Source organism: Odontomachus brunneus, unplaced genomic scaffold (assembly GCF_010583005.1).
Source record: "Odontomachus brunneus isolate Ranch 3 - 2012 unplaced genomic scaffold, Obru_v1 Obru_scaffold_156, whole genome shotgun sequence".
Lineage (NCBI taxonomy): Eukaryota > Metazoa > Arthropoda > Insecta > Hymenoptera > Formicidae > Odontomachus > Odontomachus brunneus.
Genome location: NW_022639606.1, coordinates 567,787 through 586,024, shown reverse-complemented (window position 1 = coordinate 586,024; position 18,238 = coordinate 567,787). Strand labels below are relative to the sequence as shown.

The 18,238-nt window shown below is 45.4% G+C and overlaps 1 protein-coding gene across 2 annotated transcripts in view; it reads left to right on the top strand.

Annotated features, from left to right (window-relative positions):
- LOC116850797 overlaps positions 1-18,238 on the top strand; it is a 275,521-nt gene that overhangs the window by 77,547 nt on the left and 179,736 nt on the right. For both annotated transcript variants that reach the window (XM_032829459.1, XM_032829458.1), the window contains exon 2: positions 9,834-12,062. In XM_032829459.1, the coding sequence (XP_032685350.1) occupies positions 10,428-12,062 (1,635 nt within the window). In that variant the 5' untranslated portion in view covers positions 9,834-10,427. The remainder of the gene's footprint in view (positions 1-9,833; positions 12,063-18,238) is intronic.

Genomic DNA, 18,238 nt, shown 5'->3' with positions numbered 1-18,238 from the left:
GAGAGAGAGAGAGAGAGAGAGAGAGAGAGAGAGAGAGAGAGAGAGAAAGAGAGAGAGAGAGAGAGCATGCAAATGAAGAGGGGAGGAGTCAGGAAAATTTAATTCTCGTGAAAATCAGATCCGACTTCTCTCACAGCGAAACTATCAAGCACGACGTCGTCTCTTGCCTAACGTTATCCAGGTATTGCGACTGCTGTAACTTTAAAAGCGATTATGCGCGCACGTCGCGCTTCCTCGTGCGGGCCTAGCACGGAGCTCCCCTAATTGGGTGTCGGTCATACGTAATTCCGGAATTAAAAGTTCCCGTACGTTCGGCCGTACATATAATTAGCCTGATGCCGGGTACCGCAGTCTATATTACGTTTAGTAGGGTAAACGTGTGCCAACTCATCGCCGTGCGCGCGCGCGCTCAGCTTCACGAGCGAGAATCTTTCCCACACTGCTATTACGGAATGGTGCGGCGGCTCCTCTATGTATCCGTCAAACCGCTTTGAACCAATAAAAGCGGCTTTCTCTCTCTCTCTCTCTCTCTCTCTCTCTCTCTCTGCGCGTCGCGTCCATTGGCCGACTCTATTTTCTGCCCATCAAAGAATTAGACATTCGCACTCGATCGCTTAATAACGAGTCGCCGGCCGCGTTTTTAATTAAACTGCGCTCACCTTGCCTCCTTTGATAACTCGAGGGGTTGCAATTCTATAGCGATTCCCCCGTTACACCCTTATTATGTCGCCCGATTATTATCTCGGCGCAGCCATCGGCTGAATGGCGTATTGTTCGCGGAAAGTGTCTTCTATTCCGAAAGAACTCCCAGACAACGCTAGGCTCGCGTCACGCTCGCGGAAATTCCCGCATCGCGTGACCGTAGTAACGACTGTCCTAGCGAGGGATGTCCCTGCGTGTATAGATTCCCCCGTACAAAACGACGTGCCTCCAAGTTCGTCGGTCTTGCATGGCTCCTCTTCTATCGTTGTCGCCGCCGTCGTTGTCGTCACCGTCACCACTTGTGTCTCGTCTACCTGCGTTCGCCGGCAACGGCAGAAGACTGTTACCGCTTTCCGTACTAGTTATCTTTATTGTTTCTAATTACCCCAGCATACCAACGCAATTATCGTCGTTCGTAATTCTCTCGCTCAGAAACTTCGACCCGCAAACTGCAGACTCTAAAGCTGCGTGCACATTGGAAAACGATAGGCTTCCCAATGTCGAAGTAAATGATCAGGTTAAAATATCGACTGATATCAGAATGTCGAGAGAATGTTGAAATTAATGATTAAAATATCTTGATCAAAACTCAAGTTTAAGTTAAATAACTGAAGGGAATGGGAAATGGTGTAATTAATAACGCACCCTATCGCACACAAAAAATGTAATACTAACGGTTATCTTCAGCAAAAAAAAGTATTTTCTTCATAATAATCTTAGAATATGCACTGAGAGAGACAATATGTAAGAAATATATTTATTCAGTAGTGATACTAACATATATTTATATTAATATAAAATATTTTTATATTAATATAAAATATTATCTATATTAATCTATCTTATCTATATTAAATATATCTAAATTATCTATATTAAATATATCTATATTAATATAAAATATTTTTCAAATATGAAATTTTCTTAAAATCTTAACTTTTCATCAAAGTAATTGTTTTATTTAAATGAAAGAATTTAAATTTAATAGAAAATAAATATATTATTTGTACTTAAAAAATGAAGGTCTTTTATTTTTTTCATATATCTTTTCTCTCAGTACACTCATCATAAATTTTAGAAAAGCTCATATATTATAATATACTTAAAAGAAGAACTTATTCTCTTTACAAAAATATTATAAAACTTTACTCCGTTCAACCGACTTTGATATTCTATTCTAAGTTTATGATACAACCTATTTTGACGCTAAAAATAGTGAAAAGCGAAATTTCGAACATCATCAGAGTTAGAAGTAAATTGTATCATTAGAATTAAACCTACTTTGCCAACTTAGCTCCTACTGCGTTGTAGATTTCAAGGTTTAACGTAGAGCCAAAATTTCGATTTGGGTGCTGCCCCGAAGTGCGGGATCGTATAAGGGGCGATAGATTTATGGCTGGGGAACACTTGACGAATGAGGCGAATGATCGACTTTTCCGGGTCGCGTGGCTCGGACGTGGTAGTGCGCCAAGCAATCGTTGCGAGATACACCACGCAAACGTCCCGACCTCTCCTCTCCGCCTTCCGTTCATTCGTGCCCTTCGAGTTTCGCCGTCGCATATCGAGCCGCATTCAGACGGACATTTATTACCATATTTTATATGGTTGTCAGTATCTTGCTGCTCAACTACGGATACGTATTTCTTAACGATCATTCGATGCTCCGTCCAAGTGGTTCCTGCCTTGTCGATGTCGCTATAAACGGGAGCTTCGCGTGTACTGCGGAGAAATACACTCCGAATACACGACGTCCTTATGTCGCTCTTCATTTGCATCGACTCGAGGAACGAGGACGTTTTTATGTCTTCTCATACTGTCTCGCGGGGGATAATTAATCAGTGGAAGAGATCCATCGCGGATAATGAGAACGTCGCGTTCCCCCGTTACAGCCCGTAAGCTCGAGAACCGTGACTATCTCTCGCAGACGGAAGTCCCTGTTCGATTTGTTGTATGATCTACGCGAGAGTTTACAGAAGAGAAGGAAAAGGAGCGGATTATCGCGCCTCGCCGTGGAGGTTACCGCGATTGTTACCGACGGGTAACAGAACGGGATTGCGCCAAACCGGGAGGAATGAATCCGCGTTTCTTTCGTACGCGTCGACGTGGAAAACGCGAGGGAAACAATTCTCACTGCGAGAAATCGTGCGTGTCATAACAGCGCGGAATTGACAAACCCGCGCGATTCCGCACATTCACGCGAGCGCGCGCGCGCGCGCGCCTGGCCGGCCACGCTCGTGATTGCAGCTGCTCCGGGACGGAGATCTCTTCCGACTAATAAATCATGCTTCGAATTACCCGACTGCGCAACCCACGACGACGACGTTGGCGCACTTGGTGGTGCTGGTGCTGGCGGCCACAATGCAAGCACGGACGCGCAACGATGTCAAACCTGTCGTAAGTCAGAAACCCCGATTGAACCGCACTGAGCACGGCTGGAGAAGTTACCTCACCTGACGACTAAAAGCTACTGACTCACTGATAAATAATCCCGTCTTAGGTGCGTACTAAAAATGAAAGGGAGGAAAAAAGACCCAATAACGGAGTGAATACGCGTCTTATTAACGCATGCGTCGTTATATCGTGACTAGCCGCCCGCAACTTCACAGTCCTTTCTCCACCGCAAGGATAATACACATTCCGGGGATACTTGAAATTGATTGTTAACGATTAGAGCTTTGATTAAGACAAATAACCGCCACGTCGTTTCCTTTCGTCTCGACTTTTATTCCTTCAGCCCGACCGGGTGTCCCGCACTTGGTTTTATCGCTGTTTTATTGCCGATTCTTATCTGTGTCTCCACGACACACGCCTGCGTATGCACGCGTATGTACGATTGCCGCCTCCCCACCGGTGAAAGCGGAATTGGGCAAACCGTCGTGGATTTCTAACGAAGCGCGGTGCATTTTCCTGCCGACGATCGCGCAATCCGCCGCCTTTCAAAATTAATCAGGGCTGCCCGGCAGGCAATCGAGGAAGAGCTTTCAAATTTCTTTCGCAACGCGAATCTTGAGCAAGCCGCGGCGGTAACAGCGGTGGCAGCGGCGATGGCGACGACGACGACGACGACGGTGGCGACGGCGCCGCCCGAGCGTGCTTATTATATATCGGGCGTACAATTAGTTACGGCCCAAGATTCCGGCCAATTACGTTAACCAGGTTGACTCGCGGTATCCAGAGCGCAAATGCGGCGTATTACGTTCCCTTGACGTTGCGCGCGCGAAGTCGTTGGGCGCGACGCGAACAATGCGAGGTGAGAGTTACATACGCGCGTCCGCGCATATGGCGATCGGTCGATACGCGTGCACAGGCTGTCCCATCGCCACTGACGAAAAGTTCATCGACCAGATTGAACCCCGCCGGATTCAGCGCCGGATTGTCTCGTCGAAAATTCGAGACGTGATCGTCCTCAACTAGAAATTTACTCGATGCTTCTGATTTCAATCGGTTATCTGGTTTGTATAAACTGATACCATCGAGTCCTTATTATTAATAAGGTTCTTATTACCGCGTTATCATGACTAATCAGGACCCGATATACCACCTTGTATTGAATGACCGGATTGGGATCAATTGATCAGGACCATCTTTGGTAGAAACGTATGCATAGATATCCACCAGTTATTGACTAATATTAATACGTTCATTGGGTATAAAAATACGTTGAAATTGGACAGAAATTTTAGAGTTTTCAGTGAGCAGAGATTCGGCGATTGAAGCAGTTTGTACAATGTGTGGACCGATTCTTTCCAAAACGTAATATCAATAATATTATACTTATGTTGTAAATATATTCAATATCTTAGAATTTCAATTATTATAATAATTATTATAAATAATTATTTTTCACAATTATCTAGAATCTCTATCATTTTGGGAGTTTTGGTTCTATTTAAAAAATTTTTTTAAAAATTCAGAATAATTTTTTACTCTTCGTTTACTAGACAAAAATTCACGTAGCTGTAAATCCTAGTAATTGCTCGAAAACTGCGTTGAATTTTTACCAGGGATGGAATGAATTTCTAGTCGGATTGATTGTGAATTTTTTCCCTGGAGAATATATAGTTTCCATTGAATTACGTGAATCGATTGTACACTGCGCTATGAAAGAGATCGTGCGAGTGTGATACGCGCGCGGCAGGGAACACCTTCGTCGATTGACGCGCGCGCCGCTTTTATTCTAATTGCCGGACCTGAGCAGCCGTCGTTGGATTCATCTCGCGCGTGAAGCGCGCAACGACTGTCGACTTTATGCCCTGAATGCTATGCGGCTCGCGGTTTTCTAGGATGATACGTATCGCTTCCTCAAAAGCGACACGGTCAAATCGTCGAGCTAATTGACTGGCGCTTTCGTGAGAATATTCGCGCGTTCGCAACGGGAATCCGGCCGTTTTGCATCCGCGAAGCAGCCGTAAAACGCGCCGGCTCTCGTGCTCAGCTGCGTAATTAAACGTGCGAGTGCCGGCGATCTAACAGCGTATAAAATATGGCCGATCGTGTGAGGTCCGCGTAGAACCGCGCTTGAGCGCGTGCACAGATGCGAGCTCACCACGTGGACGATTGCGTTACGCGTTCTCGGAAATATTCCCGCGTGGTGAGGTGCCCGAGAAATGTCGTACTCAAGGACAAAGAGATTGCGTCGAAGGAAAGGATCTCGGCGTGGAAAAGGCGAGCGGTATGGCAGCGAGAAAGAGAGAGAGAGAGAGAGAGAAAAAGAGATAGAATGAGGAGAGAGAGACACTCCTTCTGCGAATGGGTCCGACATCGGAAAAGCGAGCGATCGCGCGGAATATCCGAGATCTCCAATTTGCGGCGCGGAATCAAAGTTGGTTGTCGGTGCTCTTGCGCGATTTGCGGCTGTCCCATTACGCGTCATTATTGTTGCGACAGGCGTCCGGATCGCTTTCGCAAGAGCCGAGTGCCGCGAACTTTTAATCGCGCGCGCGCGCGCGGACGGCCTTGCCTTTTCGCATCGCGCACTGTGCGTCGCAGCCGCGGTTGCCACCGTGATCTACGTGTGGGTGTCACTTGCTTTCCCGCCTTGAAAAACCTTTCACTGTTTTGCACCTACATAGAGACGCGCGGCAGACAACGCAGCCGCGTGCCGTTGCCGTAAAGTCAGAGGAAATCTTGGGAGCGGTGTGTAACTCGTTTCGTGTAGCTCAGCGCGCGCGCGTGTGTGCGAATTCCGCTCCGATCACGTCGCGTTCGGAGCTTTTGCGCACAAATTGCCGTAGCTGCAAGAACTTCAACTGGAAAACCAATCGGGATATTGCTTTAAGCTTGTGCAGAAGAAGATAGAGCTAGCGACAAACCTGGTCGCGTAAGCACAGAAGTAACTAGGATTCAACTGAGTGAACTTATAGATACTCAGTCTGAATCCTGTTTGCTCTCTAAATTTCTTGGAGTGGCATCTCTCTCAAAACGTGTGAAAAGTAGCAATATTTCCACTCGAAGCGACAGTGAAAATATTGCCACTTGAAATCGCAAGAGTAAACATTTCACTCAAGCCGTGTGTGAATTCTGGTTTCATACACTAGGAAAAAAAATATAAAAAATAAAACATTTATTCGGTGAGTACTAATAATATATATAGGTTTTCAGAACATGTACATTTTGTATTTGAAAAAAATATTCTATATTAATATAAGTAACTGTTATTTTATATATATATATATATATATGTGTGTGTGTGTGTCTGTGTGTGTTACACACACAGACACACACACACACTGCGCGAATAAATATTTTTCATTTTATAGATATATTTTTTTGACAGTGCATGAGAAAATATTTTAGAATCGATTGGAGTGAATACGTTTCTGATACGTTGATGATAGGATATATTCATCATTCGAATCCATTCTTCAATTTCGAGTGAAAATATTTACTTGATGATTTAGAGTGGAGAGTTCACTAAAAAATGGCTCGAATTCGAGTGAGTCTTTTTTTTTTTAGTGAAATTTTACTCTGATATATTTAGGGAGTGCATAGTCACTTCTTTCTTCTTCTAGATAAAGAATAATCCTAATGTTTTCATTAATTCTTCAGTTTAAGTTTACGTTTTACACGCAGAAAAATGTCATTCTACTGCTAAAAATGCTAAAAATATTTTCTTTCTTTTGAGTTAAAAAATAGTTATTTTCAATACACATATACAAAGAATATCTTAAAATGAACTCATCACAAATTGAAGAATAGCTCATTATTATTTATTCTTTTTATAAGAGAACCTATACAGTTAGTAAATTTTTATTTTAATTTGATATTCTTGATTATGAAATGCTAAACTTACTACATTAAGAAAAAAATGCTTGTTATTTGTAACTATAATTATGTAGAGAAATGATTACTATATAAATTAGACCAAGAAAATCATTTTCTAATTAAATTTTACTGTATAATGTTAGTAATAATAACTTTATATGTATATTACTAGTACTATTTTTCTATAAAAAATATAGCTAGGGCCAAAAATAACTATAGTTTTAGATAAATCAACTATTTTTTCTCTCAGTGTAGGATTCATAATATATTTTGAATAAATTTGATGCTTATGGCGAGCTTGTGATAGATTTGCAAATATACAAACTTCTTAAATATCTGAGATAAATAACTTTTACTTCAATACAGTATGTATTTTTCTGTATGTACTTAATGATTACGGCAATTTATGTGTGAATCCTTAAACAAGGTTTCGCTTGCATGCACATGCGTTCCGTGTATCATCGGATGTCTTGCGACGTGGATAATCGCGCGACTTTGATAGAAATTTAAGACCAAGCGAGAGTCGAGGGCGTCCCTTCGGATGTCTCGTGGCGGTGGCGTCGCGACGTTACACGTATCGACAAAGCTGACACAGCCTCGTTTACGGTAAAAGGCGTTAACAACTCGACATTGACGCAAATGTCACGATACCGTGGCCCGTCGCGCCTCCTCGGTGTTTGTCACCGAGGATAACTTCGCCGCGAAGAGACTCTGGGCGCGACCCATTAGACGCTGCAAACGCTCTGAAGCGCTTAAAGAAAAGCCACGATTGTTCATACGCCGCTTCCAAGCATTTGTAACGTCTAATGGATTGCACCCTCTACCCGACCTGGCGAAGCGCGAAAGTTCCGCGCGCTATGTGCATTTCTTCCCCGGCTCTTAGTCGGATCCTTTAAGAGGCGGCGCGCGGTTCGCTGCGCGCGTCGTCAAGTATGTCGGACCTTTGACCCAGACTGGCCAGACATTCCCCTGCGAATGTTAATCACGCTAATGACGGCCCAGACTGCGCTAATTAGGAAATAGTTACGTCAATATCGCAGGCTTAAGAGAGAAGATGCGTAATGCCCTCAATTTTCAAGTCCACCTTCCGCTCCCGCCCGCCCGCTTTCTTCCCCCTCTTTTTGCTCGCTTCCCTCCACGAAAGATAACTCTGTAATTGTTGGCTCCCGTTTACCCAGAGCTTCTTTTTAATGGGTTGCATTAATTCCGCATCGTGGAGCATGCCGTTGCATCACATTGGCTTCATTCATCGCGCGGATTCGGCTGTACGGCCGCGCGCGCGTTTCATTAGTCACATTTGCATTACGTTGGCGGTCGATGTCTGGCGACGATGCCTCCGCGGAAAATTCTATTGTCGCTACGTTTTCCCGGTGTCGTGTTGTCGCAATACCAGTCGCGCACGAACCCAGCCGGCTTCACGAACTATATAATCGGATAGCGGCATTCATATTTGCATCCGCGCGATACGCTCCAATTCTATACCCCTATTCACCCTCATTTACATCTAATTTCATAACGTTATTTGAATGACCGCGAATGCTCGTAACGCGTTTGCTCGCGCATTCACGTCGCTTACGCGGGAATATTAAGTCATATTTAACATTGTACAAATTCCGACACGCGCGGATTAAGCAAGCGTGCATTGCATCCGCTCGTTGCCCCCAAAGTGTCTCGTGAGAAATACCTGACGTAACGCGTCACTCGTAAATTCCGTCCTAGCTGAAACCGATACTCCGCGTCTACATTGAATTTCTCGCACGCGCGTTATCATTTCGCACAGTGGGAGGAAACGCCACTCCTTTTGGACAAAAGTCTAATATTTAACAGATTCTATTGATCTCTTGTTTTAATTTTTCTCGTCGTGAATTGCCTTACAACATAGTTGCGTGAATTTCAAAAAAATTAAGTTAAAACTCAAAATGACGGATCCAAAGATATTTAAAAAAAATCTAATGTTTAATGAATTAATAGAATTGGACTGTGTAAATCCACTTTCTTTGCGGTACTTCAAATAAACGAAAATTAAATCTGTGTAAGGATTCTTGTTTTTAAAGATTTTATTTTTTTCTTCATTTATATTATATGCAAGTGTATTCATTAATTCTTTAAGAACTTGATTTCCTTAACTGAAATGAATTTTGTTCTATTTGTCACTAGTGACCTCAGAAAATCTGTATATACTTATTTTGATGTATATACAATAAATATATTCGATATCTTAGAATTTCAATAATTTTCACTGTCATCTTGGATCTATCATTTTGAATTTCATTTTGAGTTTCATTTTGTTTTCAATTCATAAGTCATAAGGCAACTCACAAATGGAGTAAATTAAAGAAAGAGCACCAATTAAATACTGTCTAGCGAGTTTTGTCCAAAAAGAGTGCCTTCTTTACCAATGATGCGGCGATTCCGCGGAAAGAAAGCAACGAGCGAGCGGACGCCGCCGCATGTTCCAGTTCGTCGCTCGCATTGTTGTAGAAGCACGGCGGACTTTCATGGAAAACACCTCGGCAGACACCCCAATACCTTGCCTCGGGCGGCCGCTGCAGAGCGACCTTCATCCTTCACCGATTTGCCCGGCGGAAATCACCTTTCGCGACCGCCAATCGATTCCGATAGTTAGCCTCGGAAATCGTCTCACCGTCACCTCACGACACTCGCGGACCACCGATGAGGTCAGCGTCTGGCCCCCGCAACATGCGATCTCTCCCCTCCCCTTTCCCACGTTGCGCCCGTTCACCTCACCTGCGCTCATCAAGCATTTTGATTTTTTCACGGCCGCGTCGCACACGACGACATTCGTTTCATCGCTGCTGTTTTTTTTGAGTTGCCGCTCCCTACCCTGTTCCTACTTTCTGTTACAGATCTCTGTTACGACCTACGTGCATCGTACAGTAGAGAACGCAGTAGAGAGACAGCCGCAGAGCAACGAGGATGTAGCCCGCAAGGGTGACTGCCGCTGTGTTTCGACGAGAAAAAGAGAGAGATAAAGAGAGAGAGAGGAAGGGAGAGAAAGAGAGAAAGCAAGCTTATACGAGTTTGAAATCGACGATGATGACGCGCGCGGTACAGGGAAGAGGAATCGACCGAGGGAAGAGCAGGGCAGTCTAGAAGAGCGAGATAGATTAGAAACAGGAGAAGGCAGGAGAGAGAAAGAGACAGAGATCTCCTCTGCGGAGGGAATGCGCCGGATGTTATCGCGCGAGACGCCGAGACTGATAAAAACACTGCCAGGAGTAATGACGAGCTAGATCGCTCCGTCCGCTGAACCGTTCCGTCGATCTTAGCTCTCGCTCCGCGATCCCCCCGTTCCTAGCCCCCCACGTATCAGAGCTCTACCCTCGTCCCTGCTCTCACTCGCAGACACACGTATAACACGTACGCACGTTAATACACGGCATCTCCCTTCTACCACGTATTCTCGAGATCAAAGACTGAAAATAAAAGGTGGCGACAACATGTTGGGCGTGAGTCAGCCGGGCAACACGCCCTCGAGCTTGCGGCATTCGGCGAGCTTCTCCTGCTTGCAACGCGGTACCGCCGGCGAGGGTCATCGTGCGAGGACCTCGACGTTGCTGCAGCAACCGAGTCTGCAGCTGAGCGGCGCTCATCATCAGTATACGTCCGGTCAGACGGCCGCGCACTCTCTGCTGCAGCAACAGCACCATCAACAACAACAACAACAGTCTCCGGGCGGTGCTCGAGTGCATCGCGAGACGCTCGATCCCGTTCAAGACGGCAACGATTACGGCTTCGTGAGGATCCGGCCACGGTTGCGCAGTACGAATGCGACCTTGTATCACGAGGAAGAGGTGGCGGCCGCGAAGAACGCGCTGCGGGAACGCGACGCCGCGGCGTTCAGCGACCGCGAGTGCGACTCCAACTTCAGAGACTGCGCGTTGAAGGTCAAGGACCGTGACCTCTCCCCGAAGGGCACCGCGAAGAATCAGAACCCACTGCGCGGCGCGTTGATACTCTTCTCAACGTCGTCCTGGTGGAAGGCGCGCCAAAGGGAAGAACAACTGAACGCCAGTGGTGGTGCCGTCGCTGCCGTCACCGCGCCTTCCTCGGAGAGGAAGTGGTCGAGCACCTCGATAGCGTCGCCGTCGAACGAGAGAAAGTGGCAGTCTTCGATGACGTCGCCCACTAACGAACGGAAATGGTCCGTGGGTAACAGTCTACTGACGTCGCCGTCCAATGAGAGGAAGTGGACCAGATCGTCGGTGTCGTCGACATCGACGAGCCAGCAAGACCGGAAGTGGCGGTCTCTCGGCGCACTTCTAAGGACTCCCGGCAGCGGCGGCAACGGCAGCAGCGGTAACTCTCACGCCAGTCAGAACTGCTTGTCGCACAACATGAGCGTGTCCATGATCGAGGGCGAGCCTTGCCGCGACGATTTGCGCGGCACGAGCTGCAAGGCGCGTTATCAACAGCCGACGTCCTACTCGGCGCGCGTCTCCCGCGTCAGTAGAGACGTCTACAGGGAGAGCACGGAGTTCGGGCAAGTCGGCAGGTCGAAGGTCAGTCGCAGACTATACCAGGACAGCGAGTCGACCGATCGCGAGATAGACGAAGGTCGACACGCGCCGCGCAACCGGCATCACATAATAGACGACCTGGAGTGCAGGAACAGCAATCGAGACGTCTGCAGAGCCGTGGCGGATCAGAGCCATGTCGTGGAGAGTCGCAGCACGACCTCCACCAGGTCGAGTCGCGCGCAGAGCTTTTATCTGCTGGACGACTTCCTGCGACCGCAGCCGCAGATGAGCGGCAAGTGCATGCTGAATCTGTATCTGTCGCCGTCGCAGGCCGGCAAGTCGACCGGCAATGCTGAACAACAACACGGCAGGTCTTGCGAGGTCAGACAGGCCTGCCAGGCGAACGTCAGCAACATCACGCCGCCACGACGCCACAATTCGAGCTCGGACAGCCTCGAGGTAGCCACCAGTCCGTTGCCGCCGCCAGTGCCGCCGCCACCACCGCAAGCGAGCACCGCGAGGGACCGCGAGCGCAATGAGAACCCGAAGGACGGTAAGGAGGTGTGCCCGTGCAAACTGTGCTGGACCAATATGCAGAGGTCCTTCATGGAAGAGGTAAGTGGTAAGGGAGAGACCAGGGGGGAGATGCGCGCCCCGCACAATTGAGTCGTTCGTCACGCCGCGCACTCCTCGTTCGGAGATCCGCGGGGGATCCCGCTTGAGAAATGAGGCTATGATTAAGGGACTTTGACAAAGGGTCGCGCCAGATGGGGTTCGTCCTGCCTGCCTGCGACGAAAAGTCGCCAGACTTGCACACCTGCACAACAATGTTGCTCGAGGAACAACCGCGAACGCTCATATACGTGTCATGTATGCATTTTTCAGCACGATAAGGCAACAGCAATCATTCGTTCTCCCCTTCCACTGAGAGAAAAAATATTTAAGAAATAGTGAATATTTATTTGGTAGATACACTAACAGCGCATATCTACTTGTACTAATATGAAGTATCTTTCAAATAAGAAAATATATATTTTCTTCAAACCCCTTAAAGAAACCTTAGTTTTTCACATAAAAATATTTATTCTCTTTAGATAAAAGAATTTGGATTTAACTAAATATGCTGTTAGTACAATAGTAAATATTTACTAATTTTTGAATATTTTTTCTTTCAATATATACTGAAAGAAAATATCTGAAATTTTAACAAACGGATATACCGATGACAATTTGAGAAACTGATATTTCCGATCAATTTTTATATATTCCATAAACCCCTTATTAACCCGGCTCGTTGACTTTTATCGCGTGTCATTCGATTTGATCGGACATCATCTTTTATCAAAAAGATAAACCAATGCGCGGACCTAATTCTGAAAATTCATATTGTTTAGGTCTTTAAATACAAACTTCCAATTTAAACTTCTAATTAAAAAAATATATATATATAAAACAAAGTGCTCTTAAATAATAAAAAATTTTGTGAGATTTTTTTAGTGGATACTAATAACATATTTACTTAAAATAAATTATTTTATTTAAGTAGAATAAACATTTTTATGAAAGACTAAGGTTTTGAAAAAATGCATATATTTTATTTGAAAATTATTTTATTTTTTGTATTATTGTTTAGAAAATATTTTATAAAGTATTCTTTATAAAATATTTTGCAAATATTCTTGATAAAATATTTATACACATAAATATAAATATTAAAGACAAAAGTAAATATGTATGTTGTGTGTGTTATTAATATCCACGGAATAAATATTTTTTATTTCTTTAATATCTTTTTTTCGATGTGCATATATTAAATATATACATATATACCATGTTAAAAACTTAAATATTCTTATTTAAAGACCAAAACAATAAGAATATCCAAAATTAAGGAGAATTTACATCTACCAGAAAAGTAAAAAGGCAGAAGCCAATTAAAACTCGCATTAATAGAAAAGCAGAAATTGTCGACTATACTGATCACTAATGCGAGTTCTGACTAGCTCTGCCTTTCTGCTTTTCTGCCAAGATGTGAATTTTCCTTTAGATACATGCCCGGGAATCGATACTTTGACCTTCTGATCGGATATAGGTGAGTCAAAGAGAAAAACAGTTCTTTCTTGATCCGACCAAGTAAGTTGCGTTTTATCAAGACACAGGTACCTTGATTGGGGTTTAAAAGTCAAAATCGATCGGATAATTGCTCAAACGGTATATCTGTTGGTTAAAACTCGGATCTTTCTCTCGGTGTATTAACGAACTCAATCGCGCGATTTCACAAATCTCTGTCACTCGACCGTTCAAATTCACACTGTCGAACGTAATCCTCAAACACTCGCGCTACGTTCATGATCAGCGGGGGTAGGGGAGGAGAGAGGGAGAGGTATCGTTGATCAAGGCGCGAAACTGAATTCACGCGGCGCGCGCACACCCGAGAGAAATCGAATAAGCGGCGCGACAGACCGGGGCTGGGTTTTATCGTAATCGTTATCCACGATGTTTATTCGGCGAGTAACTTTCACCCCGTGGCGTGCGCCACGACTTCGATCGCGCGAGGATAGACAGCCGACGGCGGGAAGGTCCTCCTCTCGCGACGGTGTCACGGATCGTCCGAAGGGGATCGGCTAGGATCCCCGACGACGATCTAGCGGCGAGTGGCCGACCATTAACTCGCCTTAAAGCCGTTCCGCGCAGTTTGCCGCGCCGAAACGAGCGATCGACGCCTCCGTTAGAATTCCGCTTTACGGCCGTTTGCGCGATCGGTAGCGCGCGATTCGACAGAGAACGACTCCCGCTTCGCGGAACGCGCCGCGCTCACCGTTCAGGCAGCACCGGGGAAAGACGAGCGGGAAGATCGGTCGATTCACCGCTGAGAAGCGGAGGACTCAGCGCCGAGAGGTGGCTTCGTAGAGCAGCGCTGATCGATCTTGCGCAAATGAATCTTTCCGTCAATTGCGTAAATCGTTCTTTCGTCGGCCCTGAGAAACTCACACGTGCCTCTATTTACATATATAAATAATATTATACCGGATCTCGTTGGCTGTGCCACTTATCAGTTTCGATCAGGGTTTCTCGAGAAATCTGGAGTCTTTCAGCTCCGGCGGATTGACGTAAGGTCGTCTGTCACGATGTTCAATTTGTCACGTTATTCCATACAACGTTCTGCGCGACTGTGCTGGACATTGATCGATTGAAATTTTCTTTGGCTAAGATAATCGGCAGACTTCACAAGTTCTCCTTTGTCTGGAACTAAGTAAATGAATTTTCGTAATTGATTCGTATCGAATCAATCAAGAAAGTTTCAATAAATGCTGAGAGTAAATATTACGTCTGTCGACTCATCAGAGTTCTAGAAATTTAGGACTTTGTCCATTGCCCCATGTTATGTTCAGTATCTTTATTTGGTTACTTTCAAGATTTTTACGGGACTGTTCTAGGAGTACCAAAATGATAATTAAAATTTATTTTCATTTATTGCAAAATTATGATAATTCACATGCAAAGCGTCTAGAAAATAGTAATTGAAGCACATTGATCGCAGTATATCAGAATTCGAAAATTCGAATGCAATCTGCGAAGTGAGAGAAATATTCAATGGGGAAATATTTAGAACTAAAACAGTATCGATGGCTCTGGTCGAAATTTTAATTATCATTTTGGTACTTTTAGAATGATGCTATGGTCGTGTAAAGGCTTTCAAAGTGACTAAGCAAAGATACTGTCAGGCATAATATGGGGTAATGGACCTTAAATTTCTGGAGCTCTGATGAATTCGACTTTGACTTGATTGACTGTACACTAATTTATAACTAATTTTACCAGTCGATGAGATTACTCGCGATTACACATGTGACGGTTGATTAATTTTGATTTGCCAATTATTTTGGTCAAAGAAAATGTTAGTACCCAAATTTCTCCCCGGCACTACGGGGTGGGATTGCGAACGACGATGGAGCGCGCGTTTCCAGCGTGATATACGTCACGCGGCAGAAATAGAATACTTTTCATTGCAATCACGCCGGTCGCGAGTCAGATCGGCCACGTGCGATACAACAAGCACGCTAGATGTAATTCCTGGGAGCTCAATCGAACCTGATAGCGCTTCGCGAATGGCGACGCGCAGGGTAACATACCGAAACGCGAGCCACCGACTTCCGTGCACTTCTGTGCGTACAGCAATCGATAGCGCAGCGAGTATCTCTCCTATGAGCGAAGGTCGTAATGCGGATCGCGATACCGTCCGCAGAGAGGTAGCCGATATCGACCCTTCGACCTGCGCGCGCGCGCGCGCGCACTTGGACACGGCGGCAGCCGCTTTTCTCTGTTTGCTCGATCGAATCCGAACAAATACACCTCCCTTCACACGGCGCAGCTTGCACGCGCGTATCGCGAAGAGGCGAGGAGTGTGTTGTGCGGTTCCAACGGCGGCACGTCCGTGTCCGTGCGGCGAGATCGGAAGTGATTCAGCGACACGCTCCTTATGCAAATCGCGGAAATGATCACGAGACGTTGTACTTTTCATAACCCGCGGCGGCGTCACGAGACACGCTCGATGCTCAAGCGCTTGTACGCACTGCGAATACACGCGACTTCAGCCTGTCAGGCAGGTTCTCGTTGATCCGCACGGCTGGAATTCGTCGCGCTTCGCCAGAACGAGGATCACGGTGTTCGGCGACGTCTCGCGTTCGGCAACACTTCTCGGCTGACTTATCGCTGAGACTAAGTGGAAGCACGTGTTGAGAGCTCGATATGCAGAGTGCCTGATGACATGAGACATTTCCAATTCATGTGTGCAGTAGACCGATCTAGGGACTTTACGCGGTGACAGTTGATGAGCTGTGTTATAGCATAAACCGTCACCATGCCCTCAGAAAAAATTTGTCTACGTTCTGTTATTCATCGCTAGTGTAGTCTATTTTCGTTCATTATTTGATATATTGGCAGTATTGGACGTTGATCGCAAGTGAATCCTCCGTTAGTCCGTCATTTGTAGGGAGGAAGTGAGTGAGTAAAAAAGAAGCTGCAGCGTGTGCTTCGTCATTTCAGTCTTAGAGCTTCTCTCTTACTCCTACTGAAGTTTCTTTCTCACTCTCTTTCTCACGGTACCCTTAAAAATGCACGGAAAAAAAGTTGTTTGTCGCAGTTAAATTAGTTGTAATATATAGACACCTAAAAAATATTGCTGCGTTAGCAACTTTTTTGCTGCAAATTTTCTTGCTGTGAGATCGACGTAATACCAAGTTACTAGAACATGTTGCTGTTGTACGAAACGAATTTGCTCCTGCAGCAAAAAAAGTAGCTAACACAGCAATATTTTGTAGGTGTCCATATATTACGACTTTCTTTTTTTCCGTGTGGCGGGCAGGATGCAGACTAATCATCAGGAATCATCGTGCTTTGTCCCAACTCTGATTAAAGAGACTCTAGTCTCAGTCTAGTCAGTTGTCAGTCACAAGTCTCAGTAATTTCTGATGAGATCGTGTTTAGAGAGCGGTTACACAGCAGAACGGTGAGGCAAGACATTCCAAGTCTTACAAAAAAGTATGAAGTCTATCGAGATGGGAAACGATGCCCTTTCAATTAACTAATTCCGGTTGCTTCTTGCTGATTTCTGCCTTTAATTTACCTAGTTGCGAACAGTAGTTGTCTGAATTGATGGGCTGGTTGCTCGGTAGTAGCTCATAATACACGCTCTCGCTTCCAATCCTACCAGATGCAGAGCATGACCTTCTTCGAATGCAAACCAGGATTCGAAGTGATTAATGGCGGTTTACTACGCATGTTCTGCAACCTTTTCCGCTCGACGTTGTTGTAAACGATCCGCTTCTTGTCACAATTCGTTTAAAAAGTAGATTGTTTTCGTTACGTTCATATAGCAAGTCACAGACGAAAATGCGATTTATGAGATTTTTTCCAATCAAATCGTTATTCCCTTCCATTTCAAATAAAAAAACTGATGTCAAGAGAAATGTCATAATTGTCATCACTAGATATGCGTCGGAGTGTCACTTATCAAAACACATACGCATTTAGCAGATCGCACTGAACTAACCTCCCAAAATTTATATTTGAGCGTCATCTACTGAGAAATCCGCACGGATTTCGCGGCCAACCCAATACTTCTGCACACATGCACTGGGATGTCTCGTATCAGACACCCTGTATACGTATCTACCGTTTCAATTAAATGGCCGATCTCTCGCGGCCTTTCTTTCGCCCTTTCCCCCTTGGTCAGGGGAATCAGCCGCACGTCGAACGTCCGTCCGTTATTTTTAGGACGCCGAGTACACACGCGGAGTGCCGATGAGAGGAAGTCGTATTTCTATCCTTCCAGTATCTGCTCTATTATTAGTGGCCACGGAGGTATACGGTTTAACTGGATTTCCGTTCGATTTTAAACACCACCGAGTATCCCGGAGAGCGCCTGCGGCAACGCGCGTTCAGCATCTTCCCCTGTTCCTTCCCTTGCTCCCTCGTTCCTCGTTGTTTTCCTCTTCTTATCGTACGTTTCCAGAGCGCGCCGGCACGTTCCTTCAGCCGATAGTCTCATCCGGGATGTAAATACGACGGTGGTATCCGCGGATGTTCGCTTGTTCGCGCGTCTTGAACTTATCCGTACATCGTGCACGCTGAAGGTAACCCGTCCACCGTGCGTTCCTGAATATCGGCGGTCGTTTAGTTGTCCCGGAAGATCGGGTTGAGCTTTAGCTGAGTATTTCCACGATGACTTGAAATTTTGATAAATAAATCCTCGACTTTTCTCTCTTCACTGAGAGAACAGTGTTTGGCTT